At 46.8% G+C, this 27,875-nt stretch overlaps 1 protein-coding gene across 1 annotated transcript in view; it reads left to right on the top strand.

Annotated features, from left to right (window-relative positions):
* The window catches only part of DNAH9 (dynein axonemal heavy chain 9), a 282,174-nt gene that overhangs the window by 5,404 nt on the left and 248,895 nt on the right, over window positions 1-27,875 (top strand). Inside the window, exons 2-6 of the mRNA XM_065908483.1 lie at window positions 4,917-5,113; window positions 7,196-7,354; window positions 8,409-8,539; window positions 13,920-14,131; window positions 15,218-15,451. Of these exons, the coding sequence (XP_065764555.1) occupies window positions 4,917-5,113; window positions 7,196-7,354; window positions 8,409-8,539; window positions 13,920-14,131; window positions 15,218-15,451 (933 nt within the window). The remainder of the gene's footprint in view (window positions 1-4,916; window positions 5,114-7,195; window positions 7,355-8,408; window positions 8,540-13,919; window positions 14,132-15,217; window positions 15,452-27,875) is intronic.

Below are 27,875 nucleotides of genomic sequence, written 5' to 3'. Positions count from 1 at the left end.
TTACTAAGAGGAAACGAGTACAGTACAAGTGGATAGACACACGGGTGGACTCGGGGAGAGAGAGAGTCACTGAGTCACACCCTCGTGGCAGTTTGAATTAACTTTTATGGGATCTTTCTTCCAGGTTTCCCTTGGCCAGTCGTTTTGATTTGCCTGGTTCACTGCCCATATTTGGTTTATCTCAGGATCCTCTCAAGTGTGTCCAAGCATCCCTTAACCAAGATGGATTTTACTGAAAATGCATCCGGGTAGAACATCCCTTGGCATAACTCCCCTTTGGGCTCCAAGGAGCCTTTTCTATGCATGTGAGGTCTGGGAAGTTGCCTGACTTCCGGAACAAGAAATGTGTGATCTGTGCAGGGTCCAGCCTCCTCCCTTAGTTGCCCTGCTGTTCTCATCTTGGAGTTTCAGTCCACAGGAAATGATTCTCCAATGGATTTACCCCCACTCTCCCAGGGCAGGGGGTGGGGGGCATCCGCCTTCTGTCTCAGGTCCTTTTCCTGAGACAGGAGCATGGATTAGGAATCTGGGGGACCCAGGTTCCAATCCTTGTCCTGTCAAGTTCTGCAGTGTGATGTGAGCTCCCCTCTGTCAGGATCAACACACCTTGCAGGCTTGTCGTGAAATTCAAAATAATTTATCAAGACACTTGGAAGAGAGTGTGTTAGCATCCCCAAATCCAAGTTCACACTCCTTGCAACATGGCAAGCTGATAGATCAAGAGAGAAGACATTGGGGCAAGGAATAGTGACTCTATTTAGAAAGCTGGCAGCTTGAGACGATGAACTGGCAGAACCATCTTTTCTGAGGGAGAATTTAGGCTTCTTTCTACTAAAAGGGGAGGGAGTGTGGCTGTTCATTGCAAACTTCTTTGTGCATGAATCCTTTATTCTTGCAGATGTCTAAGTGGGTCTGGTCACATTGTAAGCCTCCAACTGGACAATTATTATTCTCTGTTCTGCAGTTTTTTATTATACCTTGAAAGGTCAGACTTGGGAGGCAGAGCCTTGTGAATGGACTGTCATGTGTATTTCTGGCTGTGGGCAACATCCTTTTATTAATACAAAGAGGCAGAGCCAACATGACTAAGACAGGCAACAAAGTACAAAGATAGAGTAAGAGGAACTGATCCCACGTAGAGTCAGGTTTCTTCTCTGTTACACTGGGCTTCCCAGGTGGTGCTCGTGATAAAGAATCTGCCTGCCAGTGGAAGAGAGGCAAGAGATGTGCATTCAATCCTTGGGTCAGGAAGATTCCCTGGAGAAGGAAATGGCAACCCACTCCAGGATTCTTGCCTGGGAAATCGTCTGCCCAAGGGATTTTCCTTTGTGGGAAAGACCGGTGTCTCAAAGAGTTCAGTTCAGTTCAGTCGCTCTTTGTGACCCCATGAACTGCAGCATGCCAGGCCTCTCTGTCCACCACCAACTCCCGGAGTTCACCCAAACCCTTGTCCATCGAGTTGGTGATGTCATCCAACCATCTCATCCTCTGTCGTCCTCTTTTCCTCCTGCCCTCAATCTTTCCCAGCATCAAGATCTTTTCAAATGAGTAAGCTCTTTGCATCAGGTGGCCAAAGTATTGGAGTTTCAGCTTCACCATAAATCCTTCCAATGAACACCCAGGACTTATCTCCTTTAGAATGGACCAGTTGGATCTCCTTCCAGTCCAAGGGACTCTCAAGAGTTTTCTCCAATGCCACAGTTCAAAAGCATCAATTCTTCGGCACTCAACCTTCTTTATAGTCCAACTCTCACATCCATACATGACCACTGGAAAAACCATAGCCTTGACTGGATGGACCTTTGTTGGCAAAGTAATGTCTCTGCCTTTTAATATGCTGTCTAGGTTGGTCGTAACTTTCCTTCCAAGGAGTAACCATCTTTTAATTTCATGGCTGCAATCACCATCTGCAGTGATTTTGGAGCCCAGAAAAATAAAATCAGCCAGTGTTTCCACTGTTTCCCCATCTATATGCCTTGAAGTGATGGACTGGATGCCATAATCTTAGTTTTCTGAATGTTGAACTTTAAGCCAACTTTTTCACTCTCCTCTTTCACTTTCATCAAGAGGCTCTTTAATTCTTCACTTTCTGCCATAAGGGTGGTGTCATCTGCATATCTGAGGTTATTGATATTTCTCCCAGCAATCTTGATTCCAGCTTGTGCTTCCTCCAGCCCAGCATTTCTCATGATGTACTGTGCATATAAGTTAAATAAGCAGGGTGACAATATACAGCCTTGACGTACTCCTTTTCCTATTTGGAACCAGTCTGTTCTTTCATGTCCAGTTCTAACTGTTGCTTCCTGACCTGCATATAGGTTTCTCAAGAGGCAGGTCAGGTGGTCTGGTATTCCCATCTTGAAGAATTTTCCACAGTTTATTGTGATACACACATTAAAAGGGTTTGGCATAGTCAATAAAGCAGAAATAGATGTTTTTCTGGACCGCTTTTGCTTTTTTCAATGACCCAGCGGATGTTGGCAACACAGAGTTAGATATGACTGAAAACAAGCTGTTACATTAGTTGTAGCTTTTCCTTACAAATGACAAGAATTATTGTCACTCTACATCCCACTTAGAAGCATCCTCACTTCTCTGACCCCTCCTTGTCACCTCCTCTAACCCAAACTCATCTCTTCCCGAGGACTCATCCCTTCTACCTCTGAGGCTGGAGGTGGGACAGGTAACCTTGCTCCTACTTGCTGCTTCTAGATTCAAGTCAGAAAGTATCCAGCTTGAAGCTGATGCCATTAGACAAAGCTACCCTATCCCCCCATTGATGTGTCATAAACTAATGGCACGGCCTTCATTTCCCTATGATTGGGCTCCCACACACTGAGTTTCCGCAGCTTTGCTCCTGTGTTAACGCGTGGCTGTATCAGTGGATATTGGGCTTCCCTGGTGGCTCAGTGGTAAGGAATCTGCCTTCCAATGCAGGTGACAAGGGTTTGATCCCTGGTCCAGGAAGAACCCCTGGAGAAGGAAATGGCAACCTACTCCAGTATTCTTGCCTGGAAAATCCCATGGACAGAGGAGCCTGGTGGGCTACAGTCCATGGGTCAAAAGAAGAGTTGGACATGACTGAGCAACTGAGCTCACATGCGTGCACACGCACGCGCGCTCACACACACACACACACACACACACGTATTACCCAAATACTGGTATAATAAAATATAGTAATAAAGTCTAAACTGGCAATAAAATAAGTAGATAAATAAAATGGCCTCTGAGACCACCTGTAGACAGAAGGTCATGCTTACCTGTATTTGTCCTGCTTTTTTTTTTTGCCGCTTGGCCTTTGTGACAATTTCAGTCACTCCTATTCACCCTGTGATGAGGAAGGGATTCCTGCCCTAGGGTTCTGGACACAGCTGAACACACAACACGGACAGATGAGATGGCTCACAGGTTATTAACACAGATACAGTCCAGAGGAAGAGGACTCTGTGCCAGGCAGGGCCACATAGGGGTCGCACGTGGGAACAGAGGGAACGACCAGGAAGTGTGGCGGGCAAACTTGGTACTCTCCAGAGAGTGTGGGGCCCACTGGTTCCTGAGGGATTGGCTTGGGGGGATATTCTATTGGCTGGCAAGGAACCGAAGCCCACTCCCCAGGATGAGAAACAGACATGCCTGGTGCCCTTGATAAACAGGGATGTGGGATGAGGTGCCTTCTCTGCAGGAGCAGAGTGGGTCGGGAAACTTGTGACTAGTTATTGCAGCTGCCCCCCACCCCCACCCCCAGTTTTACCAGATGTCAAGGCAGTACATAATGTTTATTTCATAATGTTAGGCATTAGCTGTTAGGTCTTACCAGATAGGGACCTGCGAAAGGTTGTACTTAGCTCTCTCAACATTTTTCAGAATAGCCTTCCTTTTTAAAAAAAAATTTATTTTGTATTGGGGTATAGTTGATTAGGGCTTCCCTAATAGCTCAGTTGGTAAAGAAACCGCATGCAATGCAGGAGACCCTGGTTCCATTCCTGGGTCAGGAAAATCCACTGGAGAAGGGAAAGGCTGCCCACTCCGGTGTTCTTGGGCTTCTCTTGTAGCTCAGCTGGTAAAGAAACCGCCTGCAGTGCAGGAGACCTGGGCTGGGAAGATCCCCTAGAGAAGGGAAAGGCTACCCACTCCAGTATTCTGGCCTAAAGAGTTCCATGGACTGTACAGTACACGGGGTCGAAAAAAGTCAGGCAACTTTCACTTCATAACTGATTAACTGTTGAAGCTGAAGCTCCAATACTTTGACCACCTGATGTGACCAACTCATTGGAAAAGACCCTGGTGCTGGGAAAGACTGAAGGAAAAAGGAGACGGGGGCGGCAGAGGACGAAATGGTTGGATGGCATCACTGACTCAATGGATGTGAATCTGACCCAACTCCGAGAGCTAGTGAAGGACTGATTTAACAATATTGTGATAGTTTCAGGTGGACGGCAAAGGGACTCAGCCACACATATACATGTATCCACTCTCCCTCAAGCTCCCCTCCCATCCAGGTTGCCACGTAACATTGAGCAGAGTTCCCTGTGCTACACAGTAGGTGCCTGTCGGTGGCTATTGTTTAGCAGCTAAATTATGTCCAGCTCTTTGACTCCATGGACTGTAGCCTGCCAGTCTCCTCCATGCATAGGATTTCCCAGGCAAGAATACTGTAGCGAGTTGCCATTTCCTTCTCCAGGGGATCTTCCTGATGCAGGGATCAAACCTGTGTCTCCTACTTGGCAGGCAGATTCTTTACCACTGAGCCACCTGGGAAGCCCCCTTGTTGGTTATCCCTTCTTTTTTTTTTTTGGTTATCCCTTCTAAATATAGGAGTGTGTACACATTGATCCCAAACTGCCTAACTTCCCCCCCCAGAACAGTCTTTCTTTAGGGTTTCAGAAGTTGTTTCCTGTGCACATCTGTTCCAGGTTGTCATCCCTGTCCTGACCAATAAGAAGAACCACCTAGACTGGCCCCACGTGGTTTGTCAAGATGTCCAGCGGCATGCCTACAGCCTCCAGGGTGACCTTCTGGTTCTCCTTGAGCAAGCGAAGGGAAAAACCCTGCTGCCCCTTCCAGTCGGCTCAGAAAACCTGGGCTCTGAAGGGTCTGAAATCGAGGCTGCGTAAGTACCGCCAGGCTGGCCATATGGGCCTCGGAGATAGGGGAGATGCGGTTTATCAGAATGTTTTCTGTACGACTTTTCTGTCCCTGCCTCTGCACGTCTCCTTCTTCTGCACACGAGCCCGCTGTTGGCCAGCATCCTCGGACTGTGTGTTCCGTGCTGATTACCACCCTCGCCCCAGTACCCCCACCCAAGTCTCTGAAGGCTATCACAGCAACACGGCCTTCTTTCCGCTCAGAACTATCTGAGGACTGAGAGCAGCCACACTGATTCCAGCGCTTTCCTTATCAGGACAGGGTCTCATCGTTGGCAGAGACCCAGGTCCAGTCTGGGAGACAGCACGCCTCTTCCCAGCATTTACTCAGTACATCATGTCGCTGTCCAGACCCTCTACCAGCAGCAGATGGAGAGTGTTTTCAGGTCCTGGGGACTTTTTTTTTCCCCCAAGTAGAAACAAATCGGCTTTATCGAGGCTTGAGATCCTTGCCTTCTGTGACTGGAGAGGCATTAATCCCCATGGCTCTTCTTATAGGAGCGATACCCACTGTCAGCTTCCACTTACCATTCCAGCCCTGAGCTATCTTTGCTTCTGTCCTGTGGAGATTTTCTGCTTTTTCTTTCGAGTCAGGCTATGTACCTAAAATAATATATATATTTTTAATCGTCTTCTAGTAAGCATTCTATATGTTTGTGGCAACAGTCCACTTTCCTTCACGAGTTCAGTCTGCCACATTGCTGGGACTTTCCAAATGTATTGTCTATTCAGGGCCCATGATTTGATCTGCAGAATGAGTAATGCATGGGATAGAAATATACTTTACAGTGAGTTTTTTCATATTGGAAGTAATTTGCTATGTAATTATAATTTGAAGCGATCCCAGTTAACTGGAAAACTTATCGTGGCTTCATAAAAATATATATTTTTCAAAATAAATACCTTCAAACGACCCTTCTTCTCTTCCTTTTCTCTTTGACTATAACAACATTCAGTGTGAATGGATAATCGTTGTGGTGTTTGTCTCCTTCTGTTCAAATTTGATAATTTCCCAAGAGGCTGGATCGTATTACTGGGAGGTGAGTATCTTCTGCCTTTAATTCCGTCCATAATCACTTGTGCCATATCATTGCTCAGCAAATATGAACTTGATTAAATGAAGCAAAAGTGGGTTTCCGGCATGAAAAATGCAAATGACAGATTCTCTCTCACCTGTGTCCTGTTTTCTCGGCATGCCTGGGTGTGTGCTAAGTCACTTCAGTCGTGTCCAACTCTTTGCAACGCCATGGACTGTAACCCTCTAGGCCCCTCTATCCATGGGATGCTCCAGGCAAGAATACTGGAGTGGGGTTGCTGTGCCCTCCTCCAGGGGATCTTCCCCACCCAGGGATTGAACCCCTGTCTCTTACATCTCCTGCATTGGCAGTGGGTTCTTTACCACTAGTGCCATGAATAACTGTCAGGTCAGACCATATGAAAAGGCAATCAGAATGTATTTTTGATTTTTAATCCTTTCTAAACATCCCTAGTTAGTTTATTTAAAAGGTGTATGAGGAAGAAAACATGGGAATTCCATTCTTCACTGGAAAAGTGAGGACAGAGGATAGTAATGTTCGGACATCTGACAACTTGCCTGATGGAGGAGGAGGTAACCTGTTTCTTCTCGCTGAGGAGGTCAGAAATGAGACCAGATGAGGGACTGGCAGTGACATGAACCTGGTCCCGCGTAGAGAGAAACTCTTTGCCAAGGAGAGCTGATCTTCCCCAAGAATGCATTGCCTTGTCAAGCAGGGAGCTAGCTGGCATTGGTGTGACTCAAGCAAGGGTTGGGGCTTCCCTGGTGGCTCAGATGGTAAAGAATCCGCCTGCAGCATAAGAGACCTGCATTAGTCCCTGGGTCCTGAAGATCCCCTGGAGAAGGCCATGGCTACCCAATCCAGTATTCTTGCCTGAAGAATTCCATGGACAGAGGAGCCTGGCGAGCTACAGTCCATGGGGTCACAAAGTATCAGACACGACTGAAGCGGCATAGTACATAGAGTTAAGCTCTTCCCTGCATCCCAGGAGACTTCTTGTCTCTTTCGCAGCTTGGATTCTACGGACAAGTCCGTCATCTATGCCATTGAGTCTGCAGTGATCCAGTGGAGCCACCAAATCCAGCTGGTGCTCAAGAGAGAGTCTTCCCAGCCGCTCCTCCAGGGGGAGAACCCTACCCCGAAGGTGGAGCTGGAATTCTGGAGGAGCAGGTGGGCATAGACTGGGACCCTGGGAGCAGATGCCTCACAGTGGAAATGGGCTGGGGGAGGTGACTACTGAGTCCAGTCCCACCCCCCAGGCGTCTCTCATCAGCCCTAGAGCCAACAGCTTAGTGTCTTTTGGGTCAAGGCAGCTCTTCTGTGTACTGGGAGGTGACACTTTCGCCAAGGTTCAATGGTCATGCCTCAGTTCTTGAGCTGCAGTCAGTTTATCTTCCCATGTTTCTTCAAAGGCTCTTTCAGCCACATGCAAAGTTAATGAACTCGCTTATGTATTTTCTTCTACTTGTCTGCTCCCTCTCCTTGGACAGTCAATATGCACACTTTTTTTTTTCTTTTTGTAGGATTTAGAGAAAGAGACGGGTTTTGGCAGTACACTGCTGAACACTGTCTCTTAGGTTCTCGGTGGTCATTAGGAGGGCTGAAAGTCCATCACCCATGGTGTCCCAGCCCCACAGGTTCCAGAAAGACCTAATTATCCCCCTTCTTCTTCCGCATTTCCCTGCTCCTATTTATCACTGTGCTGGTTAATCTCCTACTCTAAAGGAGACAGACAGACTGATGTGTGAGGGGGGACCTCCCTGTCCTTGCATGTCACGTGACCAGGGATACCAGTAGGGCTCCAGCCCTGTTTGCGTCCCATGCCGAGATGCCCCATCCTCTTGCCTAGTTTCCTGACCACTCTGCTGACCTACTGTGGGGCCCTTCTCCAGCAGCCTTGCTCTGACAACACCTCTCTCACCCCACCCAAAACCTCACTGTGAAAGCTAATGACCTCCAGCTGCTGAGCTTCTGAGCTACCAGATGGTCGGCAGTGTTCCCTGCTGTTACCTCCTGCAGCTGCTCTCTTGAACCTGTGTCCAGACTGAGGCTCTTGCCTTCACTATTCTGGGAACAGAGGCCCCAGCTCTTTGGACTAGAGCATGGCCTCTGCAGAAGCATCCCCAGGCAGACCCCCTCTCTCGGTCTATCTGAAGGCTGGTCATGGCGGCATGACTGTGTCCCTTGATGTTCTTGTGGACTGACGCGTCTCCTGGTATTGCAGGTATGAAGACCTGGAATCCATTTATAATCAGCTGAGAACAATAAAGAGGAGGGGCATGGCGGGACTTCTGGACAAGTTTCAGAGCAGTTACTTTCCAGCTTTCCAAGCCATGTTCCGAGACATTGGAGCAGGTGAGGATCCACAAGTATTTTCATACACTGACTCAACTTTGTTATTTAGTGCCAGATTATCTTCCTGTCTGATTTCAGCAGCTTCCAGTCCTCGCAGCCCCTCCAACCTGAGGTGGTCTAGCACATCGGCAAGAGTACCAAACCTAGAAGCAGGAAAGTAGCCACCCTGTGCTCTATTTGCATTTCCAGAGCTTTGTGACCCTGGCAGAGTCACCTAACCTCTCTGAGCTTTTGCGTGTACTCTGCTTATAGTGCATACGCTTGCCACCTGCTTCCCTGGGCTGCTGGGAGAGGATGTAAGTGTGAGTTCCTTACTGACTGTAAATCGTAATCCCTCATCTTTGGAATTCATGTCCTTCCACCCCCAGCTCCTTGGGAAGTCTCTGTTCCATTTCTAGCTCCATTCTGCTTTTTCTCTTCCTACTTGTGTCAGATGGGACTGCAGTTTCCTGGTGTTCTGAGCACCAGACAAGATCGGCCCTTGTCCAAACTGCGAATCCAGCAGAGTCTTGTACTTAGAAGTAGGTAAATCCTTTCAGGGCTCCTCTCCCCTCATCAGTGCACGTCACTTCTTTCTCCTGTCAAACCTCTTCCCGGCTCTCGGGGATTGTAGGTTGAAATGTGCTTCTAAAGGTGTTTGCAATTTCATGTTATTTAAGGTTAACCTCAGCAGTGATTTTCAAATGCTTTTTCTCTGATCAGAACTCTTTTCTTTAAATGCAGTCTCCTGTGTCAGTCCAGAATGTAAAGCTTACCAAGGTGTGTTTGCTGTGCTAAAGAGGGAGTGTGCTGTGTCCAGAGCCCATTGGTGGATCTCTGCCCCACCTTCTCCTCCTTATGGTGTGGGGTTTGGAAACCGTGCAGATGAAGGAATAAAGTACCAGTGGTACTTTTGCTTGTAAAGTGCTTGTGCTTTATAACAGAGAATAGCTGGCTTAAGGAGCTGGTCTCTGAGGTCCTTCCGGACCCTAATTTCTCATCCCAGAGGCCCTCTGTCAGCACCTAGACCTAGCTTGGAATGGGGTTCCTATTGGGGCCCCAGTTTATTGCTTCTCTGAGAGGTTTTGTGTCTTGGAGCAATCAAATGTTGTTCCCAATTTATACTCCAATTCAAATGAGGTAGCATCCCCAGAAATGATCTGTGTACCACTGTTAGTAAGAGAGATGGTTGGAGTAGATGTCTGAGCAGGTGTATTTTATTTTTTATGTTTTAAGTTTAATTTAATTAATATATTTTTAAAATTGGAAGATAATTGCTTTACAATGTTGTCTTAGTTTCTGCTGCACAACAACATGAATCAGCTGTATGTACACATACACCTCCTCCCTCTTGAGCCTCCTGCCTATCCTTCTCCCCGTCCCACCCCTCTAGGTCTGTGATGAGCATCCAGCTGAGTTCCCTGTGCTAGACAGCAGATTCCCACTATTTATTTTTCACATGGCAGTGTATATATGTCAATGCTACTCTCAATTCACCCCACCTTCTTCCTCCGCCACTGTGTCCACAAATCCATTTTCTATATCTGCATCTGTATTTCCTGCCCTGCAAATTAGGTTCATCAATACCATTTTTCTGGAGTCCACATATACACGTTAGTATACAATATTTGTTTTTCTTTTTCTGACTTCATTCTGTATGACAAACTCTAGGTTCATCCATATTTTAAAATATGCAAAACGGTAACTCCTTTTTTGGGCATGTGATGTGAGTTTTCCATTTATGGTTTTATAGAGATTTAATGGTTTCATTTTATATGGTTTTATTTAGGTTAAATTTAGAGTCAAATTAGGGAAAGGTATGAAGTAATACTACAGGTTGTAGGCAGTCATGACAGATATCATAAAGGGGATATGCCAAGGACGGAAATTGAGGCTCTGAAATAAAACATATAATAAAAGCATATTTATGAGTTTATTGTTTAGAACCCCAAGTATATTTTTCACTTTAAAGGATTAATAGAGTATAGTCATTCACATTGATTAATAGTATTGAAAGATTTGGTTCCCCAGACCTCTTTCTAAAAGTTTTTTGCAAAAGAATATATTATGGCAATGAAAAGAAATTAGAAAAAAAGACAATATCCTCATAATTGTCTCAGAGAAATATCACTGTAAAAATAGAAATCCTTGAAATATATAACTCAGTCCAAATAATGGAAGAAGAGAAATTTTGATCACAGTTGCCAGGTAGAGACTTGGTCAGAAATTTTGTTGGGATCTTCAGAGAATAAAAATCTTTTAGCTGGCACCTGATTTTCCTTACTTCCAAACTAATTTAAAGAGTTTTTGTCTTTATTCTGCAGATAGTATGTGCTTTGCACAGACATACTATATGTCTTGATCAGGGCAGTTCTTTGGTTCACAGATGGACAGAAGAGAGAGGGAGGAAAAGATGTAGTCCTGGATTGGTGGGCACATGGGGAGTAAAGAGGGAGGTTAAAAGAACGTAGAAAAATGTGTGGGAACAAGATTTTCTGAAGTGCAATCTTTTGGGCAACAAAGAACCTTGGGAACAGGAAGTAAGGGTATCCTGGAAAGGAAAGGACCGGGGGAGTGAAGACCAAGCAGGGAGTCCCTGCCTCTGGCCACTAGGAGGCAAGGTTGGCACGGTGCGGCCCAGTTGCCAGTCCAGGATATTTGTGGGTAGAAGCCTGTGGAGAAAAGGGCTTTCCAGGTGGTAAAGAACCCGCCTACCAATGCAGGCGACATAAGAGACATGGGTTCTATCCCTGGATCAGGAAGATCCCCTGGAGGAGGGCATGGCAACCTACTGCAGTATTCTTGCCTGGAGAATCCCATGGACAGAGGAGCCTGGCGGGCTATGGTCCTTGGGCTTGCAAAGAGTTGGACACGACTGAAGCTACTTAGCACGTGTATGTGGGAGAGATGTAAAGTCCAGAAGTTTTCTGGAGCTGCCATGGAACTGGCTCTTGGGTTCCCACGAGAGCCCGTTGCACACAACCCTTGTGAACACACGCTCCCCAACACTCAGTGACATCAAGTTAGTAGCTTAAGATCAGACATGGTGGGAAGATTAGGAGTATTTACATCCCAGAAATTGGCAAATGCTAAAGGCTTTTGGGATCAAGGCTTTTGTCCCAGAAGAGCTTGTGGTTAAAGATTTACCAGCAAACCACACATATTTCTGTGCAACTGGAGTTTATATTTGAATATGTTTTGTTTGGGGTTTCTTTGGCCACGTTGCCTGGCCTGTGGGATTTTAGTTCCCCAACCAGGGATCAAACCCAGGCACTGTGCAGTGGAAACACGGAGTCCTAACCACTAGGCAACCAGGATATGCCCGATATTTGCATTTTTTAAACGCTGTTAGCCTAACTCTGTTTGTATCTTTCTTCATCTGCCTTGTGAGCCAAGGTGACTGCACCCTGGAGCAGATGAGCTAGCCCTCAAGTGTTGAGCTCTTGAAAATCAGGGGAGTGCGTATTTGTATGATTAAAGGAGATTTTTCTTATTAAAAAGTGCAACATGAAAAGGAAGCTCCCGTGGTGTGATACTCTCAGTTTCTTTTCCCTCAAGGCACAGATGAAAGCCTGAGCATGTGCTCATTGGAATGACTGTTGGATTCTGACAACCCCCCACCCACCCTACAGTGGTTCTGATACTTCCATCAAACCCTCCCATTTAAGAATTGCTGTTCTAATCGATTTAACATGATATCTGTCTTTAAAAAATTGGTTTACATAGTCCTTCCCACAACTCCATTTGGGGTATAGAGCACTGATGTACACATCCCAAACTCCCATGTATAGTGAGCCCCACAACCATCAGTGTAATAAACTCGGGTATAATCCTGCTTTTGCTCAACTGGGCAGGGCTGACCAATTAACTGGTAGACTCAAGGCAGGTTATTTAGGTCTTCATTTTTTTTTTAATTTTCAGCAATTTTTATCAGATGGTACAGTGGTTTTATTTATTTATCTATTTATTGGGCTTCTCTGCTAGCTCAAGTGGTAAGGAATCCACCTGCCAATGCAGGAGATGCAGGTTCTGTCCCTGGGTCAGGAAGATAGTTCCCCCAGAGGAGGAAATGGCAACCCACTCCAGTATTCTTGCCTGGAGAATCTCATGGACAGAGGAGCCTGGAGGGCTACAGTTCTTGTGGAGTCCGCAGAGTCAGACACAGCCGAGCATGCAACAAATTACAAAAAATTAGAAAAAGAAATTTATTTGTTATTTTTTGGCTGCGCCATGCAGCATGCAGGATCATAGTTCCCTGACAAAGGATTGAACCTATGCCCCCTTCATCAAAAGTGTGGAGTCTTAATCACTGGACAACCAGAGAAGTTCTTAGGTCCTAATTCCTTTGCTTACAAAATGGAAATAATGAAGCTACCTCGAACGATTTTCTGTGAGTTTTTCTATGAGTTGGATGGTGTTTGGTATATTGCAACTGTTTACTAAACAGTATATATATTTTGAGTTTCTTTTAGGATGAATGCTGAGCTTCATCCACATAAAATAACCCAAGACCATCTGCTGTCATATGACAGCGCCAGGTTACCTGCCCTGCAAAGAAGCAGCCTTCCTAAAACACCCATTTCCGGGCCTTTGCATCCCCTCTCAGTGGCTCTGCAGAATTGGCACCCAGAGCTACGGTTTTCCTCCTTTCCCCTCTCAGCCACCACAGGACGGCAGATGGAAAGTGCTCTCTTTCCTCGGCTTCATTCAATGGAAATGGCAGGAGGTTTTCCTGACTTTGAAGACCAGCAGAGCCTTGCCATAATCAGCCTGAGCTATTTCTCTATTCCCTGTGACTTGTCCTCCCTAAGAGCTCAATGAGATTCTTTACTGGCAAATATTTATTAGAGATCCGACCATGCACGCAACACCTCCTTTGGTCCAAGCACTGAGCTAGCCGTGTGTGAAGATTCAGTCTTGCTGCCTTCACAAGAACCCTTTAAATGAGTTACTTGTTCAGCCTGTTGTTGAGATTCAGACAGGATAGTCATGCCTGAGGTCACGCATTTGATGTATCGGCATTTGAAGGCAGATCTTTCTGACTCTTAAAACCCGTCCTCTGTCATCCATCCCATATTACCTCAGAGATAATACCAGCAAGCAGTTACCGAGCATTTTCTACACACACAGCACCTGAGGGCCTGGGGCTGGGAGGGCCAGGAGGCCGTTCAGATACAAGAATTCTGTAAGAAGGGCTCCTCAGACCCCTCTCCCAGCTGCCCAGGGCTCTTCTGATTTCAGTGTTTCCTCGCAAGAGCTGGCCCGCCCTCTCTGCTCCCTCAGCCCAGCAAGAGATCACAACCCTTGCTTTCTGATCCTTCACGCTCAGGCCTCAGGGCTCCGCTTGGCGGGTGTGAGCCTCAAGCTGGTACTGTGATGGGTTGTCTCCTGTTCCTTCCAGCTCTGACCGAGGCGCGGGACATCTATACCCACCTGGCACCACTGAGCCGTCACCTGGAGAGCCTCGAGAGCCTGGAGTTTCCCGCTGTGAAGCCCCAGCTGCGGCCCCTGCTGCACGTGGTCTGCCTGATCTGGGCCACGTGTGAGTCTTACCGCTGCCCAGGGCGGCTCACGGTGCTGCTGCAGGAGATCTGCAACCTTCTGATCCAGCAGGTGGGCACCCAGCAGTCGCCAGCCTCACCCCAGGGGCTGGATGGTCCAAGTCACAAGAAGTGTAGAGTGTGCATCCGTTTTTTCAGAGCAATAATGAGGGCCCAAAGGGTTCTCCTCCGGTGGCTCAAATGGTAAAGAATTTACCTGCAATGCAGGAGACCCAGGTTCAATCCCTGGATCTGGAAGATCCCCTGGAGAAGGGCATAGCTACCCACTCATATTCTTGCCTGGAGAATTCCATGGACAGAGGAGCCTGGCAGGCTACAGTCCATGAGGTTGCAAAGAGTCGGACACGACTGAAGAGACTTAGCAGAGGATTCTCAGACTTGAATTGCTTTATCATCCTAGACAGTAATTCCCAACGCTGTTCTCAGTCCTGCTGGGGTACTTTGGAGGACCTGGGTTTGGGCGCAGGGTAGAGATGGTGAATTTCAACCTCCTTAATGATCATATATATATGTATATAACTTTATATATTTATCTGGCAACACTGGGTCCTAGCTGCTGCATTCAGGCTGTTTTCTCTACTTGCAGCGAGGAGGGGCTACTCTCTAGTTGCAGTGCATGGGCTTCTCTCTTGCTGTGGACCACAGGTTCTAGGGCACACGGCTTCAATAGTTGCGGCTCCTGGGCTCGAGAGCACAGGCTCAGTAGCTGGGATGCACTGGCTTAGTTGCTTCTCAGCATGTGGTATCTTCCTGGACCAGGAATGGGACCCATGTTTCCTGCATTGGCAGGTGGATTCTTAGCATCTAGCCACTAGGGGAGCCCAGAAAGCCAGTGAGTCACAACAGAAACCTGGAAAGGATGCCTGTCCAGCCCCAGCTGTCCCAAGAGAAGTCTCACTGTGTTTCCTTGTCTCTGACTGGTCACTTGCCACCCCTGAGCCCGTCACTGACCATAGCTTGACCCCTGGTCCCAATCCCACTGTGGGACTGAAGGATGGGGTCTGATGTTTCCTCTATTAGGCTTCTGGAAAATGTTGCATGGGCGGTCGCTCAGTGAAGAGCCATAGGCTGGGCAGAGTTGTGGACCATCCTTGCATCTGCAGCCAGGCTTAGTGCCACTCACTTGTCTGCCCTCCAGGCCTCTAATTATCTCTGCCCAGAAGACCTCCTGAGAGGTGAGGTTGAAGACGGTGAGAGGAAACTGCATGTGGTCATGGACACCCTGAGCTTCTTCAAGCAGCTGTTTCAGGACAGAAGGGAGAATCTCCATTCTTACTTCAAAGAGAACCAGGAAGTCCGAGAGTGGGATTTCCAGTCCTCTTTGGTGTTTGTGAGATTGGATGGCTTCCTGGGGCGACTGGGCATGGTGCAGGTGAGTGTTCTCCTCCCGTCAGGCCCCAGTTCCTTGCAGGAGGGAGCAACCCAGGGATCCAAAAAGTAGCAGCAGCAACAAAGAATGGAATATCGTCATGTGCAGCAGCATGAAAGGATCTAGAGACTGTCATACTGAGTGATGTAAGTCAGGCAGAGAAGGAGAAGTACCATGTGTTATCACTTATATATGGAATCTAAATAATAATACAAATGAGCTTATTTACTACACAAAAATAGACTCACAGACATAGAAAACAAATGTGATTGCCAAAGGGGAAAGAGAGTTGGGGGAGGGATAAATTAGGAGTTTGGGGAGTAACAGATACACACCATTATTGTAAAATAGATAATCAGCAAGGACCTGCTGTATAGCACAGGGAACTATACTGAATATTCTGTAATAACCTACAAGAATCTGAAAAGTACACACACATACATGGGCTTACCTGGTGGCTTAGTTGGTAAAGAATCTGCCTGCAATGCAGGAGACCTAGGTTTGATCCCTGGGTCAGAAAAATCCCCTGGAGAAGAGAATGGCTACCCACTCCAGTATTCTTGCCTGGAGAATCCCATGGACAGAGGAAGTTGGCGGGCTACAATCCATGGGTTGCAAAGAATCAGATATGACTGAGCAACTAAACCACCACTACCATATATGTGTGTGTATGTATACATGTGTGTATGTAAATATGTGTGTATGTATATGTGTGTATGTATACATGCATACATATGCATATATATCTGAATCACTTAGCTATACACCTGAAACTAACACAACACTGTAAATCAGCTCTTCTTCAATTTTTAAAATAAAGTGTAGTATTTAAGATTTCAAAAAAAGAAAAAAAATGAGGAAGAAACAAATATTTATCAAATTAATTAATTTTTAAGAATAGTTGCCTTTCAAGGTATGTGGCAATCCTACTTGATTCTCTCATGGCAATTAAGTTTTCTTTTATGCCTACTTTTCATTACATTTTATGTATGGAGAATGCAATAAGAGAATTATAGTGTATCTGCAATTCCCAGGCTATGTCATTAGGTCAGCATTTGGTCTTTCTTTTCTTTATTTCACGTCCGTGTCTGCCTAAAGGTAGGATGACCAAATAAAAAGGGAGCAAGTGAAACACAGCAAAGCGCAGAGTAAGAAGAGGTCCAAGACAGCAGGGTGGTCAGCCTCGCATTGCCTGGAAGAACCCATGATTCAGTAACTGATTTAGAATAGTCATCATGTGATGGTAGTTCTACTAGAAGTTCAGGAAATTCTGATCATAGTCTCAGGTCGAAGTCTCAAGGAATCAGTCGACAAATTCAGTTGGTTTTCAAATTACCCATAGTCTTCTTGCTAGCGGTCTCATGGGAAATGGCCAGTGAGTTGACCTGGATGCAGCTGGCCGTGCCCACAAAGCCACTGCCTTGAACTTCTCCACTTTTCCACCATCAAGGTGGCTCCAAAAACTACAAGACTAGCATGAGTGCTAAGTTGCTTTAGTTGTGTCTGACTCTGTAACCCTATGGATGGTAGCCTGCCAGGCTCCTCTGTCCATGGAATTCTCCAGACAAGAATACTTGAGTAGTTTGCCATTTCCTCCTCCAGGGGATCCACCCAACCCTGAGATCAAACCTGAGTCTCCTGTGTCTCCTGCATTGGTATGTGGGTTGTTTACCGCTTGCACCACCTGGGGAGCCCAAGACTAGCATGAATCCCTGTACAAATGAAATACAACTTTTGCTCAGAGTCGTGACTGTCCTCCCCCAGTTGTTTAAAAGTCAATGTGAACGTTAATTTAAGGACCAAGGTAAGGCCTTTCTCTTTGGACTGTTTTCCTCTTCAGGATTTAGTGTGATCACCATGTGTTTGCATGCTCTGCAGCTCTGTGTTTGCTGATGAAACTTTGCAGGGAGAGTAGTGGGTATGACAAAACAAAATACATACTTATCCTAAAATTAATTTGGGAGATGCAGGGTCAAGTTCAAGATTAGGACATTAGCCAAGGAGACTGAGAAGGAATCAGAAGCATGTTTCTCTCCATGATCAGCAGAGATTTGGGGTGAAGAGAAGGGCTGTGTTGGGAGGAGGTGGTGATAAGTGGCACAGACCATTCGATTATGAGGATTAGAGAAGATGAGATAGAATCTCTTCACTTCAGCCCCCAAAGCATAGTTCCACGACTGCCATGCTCTAGGCACCACGTACCAGGCTCTGAGCTGGGCCCCGGGGGTAGGACAGTGGCTAGGGTACAGTTTTGCCTGTAAGAAGCCCACGGACCAGAAGACATGAAAAGGGCAGAGACTGATGGAGGAGATCCAGGGATGGGATGACAACAAAATCTTGAAGCTTCCCTGAGGTGTATTATGTACCATGATAAAAGCAAAGTGTGTGTTAGTCACTCTGTCGTGTCCAACTCTTTTCAACCCCATGGACTGTAGCCCACCAGGTTCCTCTGTCCGTGGGATTCTCCAGGCAAGAATACTGGAGTGGGTTGCCATTTCCTACTCCAGGGGATCTTCCTGACCCAGGAATCGAACCCAGGTCTTCTACATTGCAAGCAGATTCTTTACCGTCTGAGCCACAGGGAAGCCCGATAAAAGCAAAATTGTTGTGATATTGGAAGCAAGAAGGATGGGTTCCTAACCCAGAGGGCCTCTGAGAAAGTGGGGAGCACAAGAGGAAATAAATTTAGAAACTGGAGAAGAAATTCTCTGGGGAAACGAAGACTGGTGGAGGTGGGAACAGAGACAGAGAAAATGTATGAGCCAGAAGGCCAGACCCTAGATCTTATGAAAGGTGTACCTTAAATCCTTCTCTGGGATCACGGAGAGTGTAAATAATTGATGCCTAGCTTTTTCCTAAATGCTTTGTTTTTGGCACCATTTCCACTACAGCCCCTGAGGAGCAGCCTCTCTTCTCCTCCTCCTCCATTCCATCCCTCTCCTCTCCAACACCAACCCATTCACTGTCTTTTAACTGGAGGTGACAGAGACTCTCTCACTCCTGCCTGCCCCTGGCCACCGTGGGGACCAGGGCAGACAGCCACCTTCACAGTCTCCCTAGCCCTGAGGATAGTCCTTGCAGTGGAAGCCAGGGAGCAGGGCTCAGCTCTGCACATGCTAATGATGTGACTTTGCATATAGATGGCTATCCTGACGTTGAGCGCCTAATCTGCTGGGTTTATTCAGTAACCACAAGCAGCCCTAGCCACTAGCCTCCCCGGAGTCGTTACCCTTGCAAGAGTCCACTCTCTGGCTGCTTTTTCTTTCTGAATCAGTGCACAGATGCATAAAAAGCAAAAAGCAGTTGTCCCAGTTTAATTAGAAGATGAGATGAATGTCACCCGGTCCTGCTCCTGTTCCCCTCGTAAGTTTTCTGTCCCTGGCTCTGGTTCACTTCTCTGCTCTTAGGCCAAATGCCTCCACTTCTTTTGTCCACTCATTTCTCATCTGCCTCCCTCTTCCCTCTTCCTTTTCTGCTGGTTTCCCTCCCCTTCTCTATTTTCCTTCCTCTTGTTTAGCTTCTCTTAACTCTCTGTTCACCCTGCATTTCCCTGAGTCTGCCTTTTCCCGTGGCTGTTTCTTTCCCTCGCCCGGGCATTTCTCCCTCGTTCATCTCCTAAACATTTGCTCAGATTTGCCCCCGCACCCTGTCTTCCCAGTCTCCTCCCCACTCAACTCAGTGCAGCAAGACACAGGCTATCGATCGGCTCTGGGCATATTTCACATCGCCCTTTAGTTAACATTCTGTGTATCTCCGTGATCGATGCCTGCTTGAGTTGGGGTTAATCTGCTTCTCTCCAGCAAGAATTAGCATGAACCCAGCCCTATTCATCTTGCTGTTCTGTATACTTCGTGGCCCGTAAACCATGGGCAGCTGCAATTAATAAATACATGGAGCCAAGTTAATAAAATGATTTCAGTGTGTTTTCCTCTCTGCCTGCTCACAAGGGTGAGGTTGTTTAGGGCTGGTTTTTAATCTCCATTGTTCTATTTTCCCCTCTGATTTGCCTGGCCTTTTTTTTTTCTCTTTGAAACAAGAAAGTTTTATTGTGCATATGGATGTTTCCCCTCTTTTGCTGTTCAGTCGCTCAGTCATGTCTGACTCTGTGACCCCATGGACTGCATGCAGCATGCCAGGCTTCCCTGTCCTTCACCATCTCCTGGAGCTTGCTCAAACTCATGTCCATTGAGTTGGTGATGCCATCCAACCATCTTATCCTCTGTTGTCCCCTTCTCCTCCTGCCTTCAATCTCTCCCAGCATCAGGGTCTTTTCCAATGAGACAGCGCTTCGTATCAGGTGGCCAAGGTATTGGAGCTTCAACTTCAGCATCAGTCCTCTGGGCACCTGCTAAATGAAGGTGAGTGCAGGACTGCTTGGCCAGAGGTGTTGAGCTGTCCTGCAGGTCTGTCTGCAGAGGCATGTGGAGTAATTGCATCCTCTGCAAACCTTGTCCTCCTTCTCCTCTTCCTCCTCCTCACCATCCCCATGATGCAGCTAATCTCTTAGAGAGCTAACCCCTAGGAGGGAAAGGAAGAACAGACCAAGAAAGAATTAACATCTTTCAAGAGCCAATCGCATGTCAGAGCTGCAGCCTTACAACCTTGGAAAGAGCTGGTTATCAGTACCTCTGGCAAATGAGCACCACTACGTGTGACACAAAAATGAACTTGCCCAGAGTCACAGGCTCAGCAAGGCTTAGCTGGGGTTCATACCCCAGGGTACAGGGTTCCAAGCACTGTCTTCCCACCAAACACAGACGTCTCCCGGCAGTTACAAGGATCTGCTCCCCTGCCTCCCTTCCTCCCTCCCTTTTTAGAGTCCCACACTGGTTTTGTAGTTTTCTTCTGCCCCGATACACTCTATTCTGTATTTGCACACACTATTTTTACCATATGATTTCTCAGTCTTTTTTTTTTTCCTGAATAAGTCATTTGGGTAAAATTATAATTCCCACTCCACGAAAGGGCCTTACTAAGGAAATCCCGAAAGTATGTACAATCTTGGCAATTTAAAGGAACAGTCGAAAATCAAATGGAAAAGCCTTCCGCTGTCTCTGGATTTTGTTTCCCCACCCTGCCTTCCTGCAGCGTGCTTCAGTGTGCACCTGTGCACCCACACACGACACACAGCACACTTATAGACACACACTGCACATACACGCACACCACGCTACACATGCATGCACACACACACACCACACTCACACACACAGACACACTGCACATGCACACCACGCTACACATGCATGCACACACACACCCACCACACTCATACAGATACACACTGCACACACACGCACACCACGCTACACATGCATGCACACACACACCCACCACACTCATACAGATACACACTGCACACACATGCACACCACACTACACATGCATACACACACCACATACATACACACACACACTGCACATACACACACACCACACTCATACAGACACACACTGCATATACACGCACACTACACTACACATGCATACACACACACACACACCACACTCACACACACAGACACTCTGCACATACACGCACACCACGCTACACATGCATACACACACACATACCCACCACACTCATACATACACACACTGCACATACATGCACACCACGCTACACATACATACACACACACCACATACACACACACACACACTGCACATACACACACACCACGCTACACATGCATGCACACACACACACCACACTCACACACACAGACACACTGCACATACACGCACACCACGCTACACATGCATACACACACACACACCCACCACACTCATACAGACACACACTGCACATACACGCACACCACACTACACATGCATACACACACACACACCCACCACACTCATACATACACACTCTGCACATACATGCACACCACGCTACACATGCATACACACACACCACATACATACACACACACACTGCACATACACACACACCACACTCATACAGACACACACTGCATATACACGCACACTACACTACACATGCATACACACACACACACACCACACTCACACACACAGACACACTGCACATACACGCACACCACGCTACACATGCATACACACACACCACATACATACACACACACACTGCACATACACACACACCACGCTACACATGCATGCACACACACACACACACACCACACTCATACATAGACACACACTACACATACATGTACACCACGCTACACATGCATGCACACACACACCACACTCATACAGACACACACTGCATATACACGCACGCTACACTACACATGCATGCACACACACACACACACCACACTCATCCATACACACACTGCACATACACACACACCACGCTACACATGCATGCACACACACACACCACACAAAGATACAGACACACACTGCACATACACGCACACTACACATGCATGCACACACACACACCACACTCATCCATACAGACACACACTGCACATACACACACACCACGCTACACATGCATGCACACACACACCCACCACACTCATCCATACAGACACACACTGCACATACACGCACACCACACTACACATGTGCACACACACACACACCACACTCATACATACAGACACACACTGCTCACAGACACACAACACCACACATACAGACACACACTGCACATGGCACAGCACACTACACTCACACACACAGACACACACTGCACTTATGCACACGGTACTACCCACACATTGCACACACCATGCACACATCGCGCGTACACACTCACCACACACACAGGCGTGCATGCATACACTGTGTACACACAGTACGTGCACACACACACACACAGTTTGTTGTTGTGCCGTAACATTGCAGATTCTGCAGCTGCCCTGTTTGTGTTTCCACCCCTCAGACTCTCCCCTCCAACAATGCAGTAAGCAAGCAGCTTGGAGAGCACCCCCATCTCTTTCACTGTGAAATGGCTGTAAAGCTGTGATTCTCTTGGAGGTGAGACGCTTTCCTGCTGAGGCTCCGTGCGGAGTGATTAGCAGGCAGTTAGGTAATAAGCTGACCTAATCTACCACATTTCCCTTGCTCTTTCTACGTCTCCAGCCCCTCCGCCAGCTCCTTTTATTCGGGTCTAATTGGGCCGCTTCCCTTTCAGCCAGGCCTGAGCACTCGGTCGCGTAGGAGACCATTAGCTGCATAAGGTCGACCGCCTTCAGAAGGTAAAGAAAACAGTCTTTTTCCCAATGACCTTTTGAGATTCTCGTCTGTGAATGTCTGCTTTGTGTTCGCCCTTAATGAATTCTGAAGACATTTCTTTTAAGATGCGCGGCCTCTCCTGAGGACAGGCTTGCTGTTTGTGGGGCCACATCACCCCATTAAAGGTTGCACAGTTTTCAGAAGAATAGGACCCAGTCAATCCAGCCAGCTGCCTGGGACCCCCCCTGCTCTTTGTGGCTTCTGCCTGGAAAGGAGCACCTGAGTATCAACTTCTGTGCACATCTCTTAGCCGCTAACCTGATCTCCTGACATTGGGGTGATGCTAATTAATTACAGAGCCTGCCGTTCGTTGAGGGCTTCCCCGGTGGCTCAGTCTGCCTGCAGTATGGGAGACCCAGGATGGATCCCTGGGTCGGCAAAATCCCTCGGAGAGGAAAATGGCAATCCACTCCAGTGTTCTTACCTAAAGAATTGCATGGACAGAGGAGCCTGGCAGACTACAGTCCATGGCGTCACAAAGAGTCAGATATGACTGAGTGACTACACTTTAGCTTTTTTTTTTCTCACCATTTATTGAGGGCTTCCCAAGTGGCTCAGTAGGTAAACAGTTTGCCTGTAATACAGAAGTCGCAGGGAATGCGGGTTCAATCCCCGGGTAGGGAAGATCCCCTGGAGGAGGAAATGGCAACCCACTTCAGTATTCTTGCCTGGGGGATTCCATGGACAGAGGAGCCTAGTGGGCTACAGTCCATAGGGTCGCAAAGAGTTGGGCATGACTGAAGTGACTTAGCACGCACACATACCGTTTATTGAAGTTGTACAAACGCACTTCCCTTGTAACTCTGTAACTCATCTGCCGGTCAGAAAAAGGAGGATTAGAAAAATTAAGTGTCTTGCTTTAAGTCACGTAGCTGGTGAACGGTAGAACAGGGCTGTGTGAACCCAGGGATCTGTGCCCCAGCACGCCTCCCATGATGCCCTGTGTCCTACCCCTGCCCTTGACATTTTCAGCCTGAATACAACATCATGGATTTTGTGTGTTTACAATGGTGATGGAGAAAAATAAATATTTTGAAAATTTAATCTAAATCTCTCATGGGTTTAAATGGCCTTTTATCTGTTTTGTGAGGACTTCTAACTAAACAATGGAAGGAGCTTACATTTAAATATTTTAAGAATCAAAGATATAGTCACCATGATTTCTGTAAGTCTGTTTCTACGATTGTGATTCAACTTCCTGCCTGATGCAGGAATCTTCTTTATGATACCTCTGTGACATGACATCAGACTTTTAAAATCCACCCAGAGGGACTTCCCTGGCGGTCCAGTGATTAGGACTCTGATCTCCCAGTGCAGGGGGCATGGGTTCAATCCCTGGTTGGGGAACTAAGATCCCACATGCTGCATGCTAAGTCACTTCAGCTGTGTCCAGCTCTATGCGACGCTATGGACTGCAGCCCTCCAGGCTCCTCTCTGTCCATGGGATTCTCCAGGTAAGAATACTGGAGCGGGTTGCCATTTCCTCCTCCAGGGGATCTTCCCAACCCAGGGATAGAACCCGAGTCTCTTACATCTACCTACGTTGTCAGGCAGGTTCTTTACCACTGGGACCACCTGGGACACCCACCTGCTGCGTAGTGCAGCAGAAAAGAAAAGAGCTGTGAAATCCACCCAGATCTGGGGAGCTCACCACCTCTCTTAGCAGCCCAGTGTATGGCTGGACCTTTCCAGGCATGCGATGGTTCTGTTTCGTGGAGTAGAACCACATGAAACTGCCATTTCTTGTAGGTCAATATGGTCAAAAATCAGAAATTTTGTAAGTTCAACCTACAGGTTGACCCCAGATCTTCTGCTTTGCCCTGTTCACTTACTTTCCTTAGTTCTGCCCTCAGCTCAGGGCCATGCAAGGTTCTGCCTTGCACTTGACCACAGCTCATCAAACATTCAAAGGCATAGTTTTGCCTTGCTTAATTCTCTGTTCTTCTCTAATTCTCTTTATTTTATCTAATTGCCCTGAGTCCAATGTTCCTAGAGTCTCTACCACCCTGTCACCTTCTCCTGTAGGTACTGTCACTAAGTCCAAGGTCAAAGATGACATCTTCCTTCATTCAACAAATATTTCTTCAGCATCTGGGACTCTTTCAGGGATGGAAAATACAGTGGGATCTTTGGGGTGTTTACAAACGATTGAGAAAGGTGGATAGGAAATAAACAATATAATGTAATCCCAGATCGCATATTATAATGCCAGAGAGTGATTAAGAGTTCTAAAGAAAAGTTTATGCAGGAGAAGGGCATACAGAGTGTAGAAGAAAAGTGGGGTAAGAGTCTCTTTTATTGGGGGGAGGTGTAAGGAAAGGATTAAGACCTTGAACTGAACCCTAAATAAATGTATTACCCATCATGTGTTTGTTAAGCAACGTAAATATCCATTGTTTCTAGTGACCAGAGTTTCTCCAAAAAGAGAATGATTATGTAAGTATTCTTTTGGGGCTTCCCTGGTCTCTCAGTGGTAAAGAACCTGCTTGCCAATGCAGGAGATGCAGGTTTGAACCCTGGGTCTGGAAGATCCCCTGGAGAAGGAAATGGCAACCCATTCCAGTATTCTTGCCTGGAAAATCCCATGGACATAGGAGCCTGGCGGGCTACAGTCCATGGTGTCACAGAAGAGTCGGACATGACTTAGTGACTAAACAACAATATCTATGATTTACCTGTTAGATTGAAAATGAAGCAACTTTCAGTGACCACCCAGGACTGTGCTTCAGGAATTCTTGAGAAATAAAGTATAACAAAATTGTCATCTAGTTTTTTTACATAATCGAACACATCAAAATGCATCTGTCTTTTAAAATGGTTAGATGGTACCTCCTAAAAATTGGAATTAACATCCACAAACTTATGAAAAATGGGTACCCAGGTGATATTCCACAGCACAAGCACAGTATATTTCTCCTATCAGAATGACTCAAATTACTGCTAAAGTCCATTTCATTTGAATCAAGTTGATTGCTGTTTCCTCCCTGCATACAAAGTCAAACGTGTGTTTAAATAAAGCTTACCCCCTTTCCCCATCCTTGGCAGGATCTCCTGGTTTGGGTATACATATTCCTTCACTTGGCTGTTTCTTTCTCCTCCTTTCTCCCAGTTCAGCCCCTGGCTCATCAGTTCAGTTCAGTTCAGTCACTCAGTCGTGTCCGACTCTTTGAGACCCCATGGCCTGCAGCACACCAGGCCTCCCTGTCCATCACTGGAGTCTACTGAAACTCCTATCCATTGAATCGGTGATACCATCCAACCATCTTATCCTCTGTCATCCCCTTCTCCTCCTACCTTCAGTCCTTCCCAGCATCAGAGTCTTTTCATGTGAGTCAGTTCTTTGCATCAGGTGGCCAAAGTATTGGAGCTTCACCATCAGTCCTTCCAATGAATATTCAGGACTGATTTCCTTTAGGATGGACTGGTTGGATCTCCTTGCAGTCCAAGGGACTCTCAAGAGTCTTCTCCAACAACACAGTTCAAGAGCAATTCTTCAGCCCTCAGCTTTCTTTTTAGTCCAACTCTCACATCCATACATGACTACTGGAAAAACCATAGCTTTGACTAGATGGACCTTTGTTGGCAAAGTAAGGTCTCTGCTTTTTAATATGCTGTCTAGGTTGGTCATAGCTTTTCTTCCAAGGAGCAAGCATCTTTTAATTTCATGGCTGCAGTCACCATCTGCAGTGACTTTGGAGCCCCCCAAAATAAAGTCTCTCACTGTTTCCACTGTTTCCCCATCTATTTGCCATGAAGTGATGGGACCAAATGCCATGATCTTAGTTTTCTGAATGCTGAGTTTTAAGCCAACTTTTTCACTCTCCTCTTTTACTTTCATCAAGAGGCTTTTTAGTTCCTCTTTGCTTTCTGCCGTAAGTGTGGTGTCATCTGCATACCTGAGGGTATTGATATTTCTCCCGGCAATCTTGATTCCAGCTTGTGCTTCATCCAGCCCAGTGTTTCTCATGATGTACTCTTCCTAGCTGAGCAGAAAGGGGACTTAGATGGCTGCCCATGGCTGCAAGGATGGATACCCAGCTGAAAACGCAGGAAAAGTCAGCCACTTCTCACAACTTCCTGGTGCCTCTGTCTCTGCTGCTGGGCTTGGTGTCTTGGTGAGAAGCAAGAGATGGGCTGCCCCCTGCTATCCTGATGGGTTAGCCCAGAGCAGTGGCCAGTGATATGGGCTTTCCCTGGAATGATATCAGGACCTGCTGGGTTTCCAGTCTTGGGCCGCTTTTCCCTCTTATTGCCCTTCAAATTTCCTCTGGCTGGAGGACTGCCTCCCAGGGGTCCATGTCACATGTTTGCCAAAATGACACAAAGGTACCCCCATCTCCCTCTTTGCTACTGAAGAGCTAAGCACACAGATTGGAAGGTACAGCCGGAAGAATGCCTTGATTTAGAGACTTTGTGATTTTCAGTGGGTAGTCGTGATAGATAAGTTAGATGCAGAGTTAGAGATGTCTTGAAGGCTCCTATCCTATCAGAAGTGAAGCGTCCTTGATGGACTCAAGAAGCATCACTCCGCCAGGGCTCTGGGTTGTATTGTCACCTGTCACTTGGTCCAGAGCCCTGCTGGGAACCGCCACGTCAGTGGTGACAGTCACACACACTCACTACCTATTTACTAGGTGCCGTCCTGAGCCTGCACTGACCTGATTCACTCTCACTGTTGTTATCCCAATACAAAGATGTTGGGTCACCACCCACCAACACCCAGCCGGCCACAGGGTCTACGGCCCCAGGTATGCCCAGCAAGGGCACCCCTCACATGTCTTTTCTTGGCAGAAGTCGTTGCTGAGAATGTTGGCGCCACCTCTGAGCTTGTCCTCAGGACTACTCAGAGGATCCACTTTCCTGTCAGCACCTACCAAGACAGCCGTCATTCTGGAACCACACAACACGGTCCATTTAAAATTGGTTTCCTAAATGGGAATAAAGCCACCAGCCATGTAATTAGTGTTATTATTGTATTTTATTATTTATGAGAGAACACAGGAAGAGGTTGAAGCATAAATTTGGTTTTTGTGTGCGAGTAAATTTTATTTATTGGAATTTTCTCTTTGTTATCGCGTGTCACCAAGAGTTATTTATATCAGCCCAATCTAATAATAAGGTTACAAAACTAATCAAGCTTCACATTTTCCTAAGCAACCGCCACCCCCATATAATTTTCAGCCCT

This window comes from Muntiacus reevesi, chromosome 18 (assembly GCF_963930625.1).
Source record: "Muntiacus reevesi chromosome 18, mMunRee1.1, whole genome shotgun sequence".
In the NCBI taxonomy this organism is placed as follows: Eukaryota; Metazoa; Chordata; class Mammalia; order Artiodactyla; family Cervidae; genus Muntiacus; species Muntiacus reevesi.
This window is presented reverse-complemented; position numbering and strand designations above follow the sequence as displayed.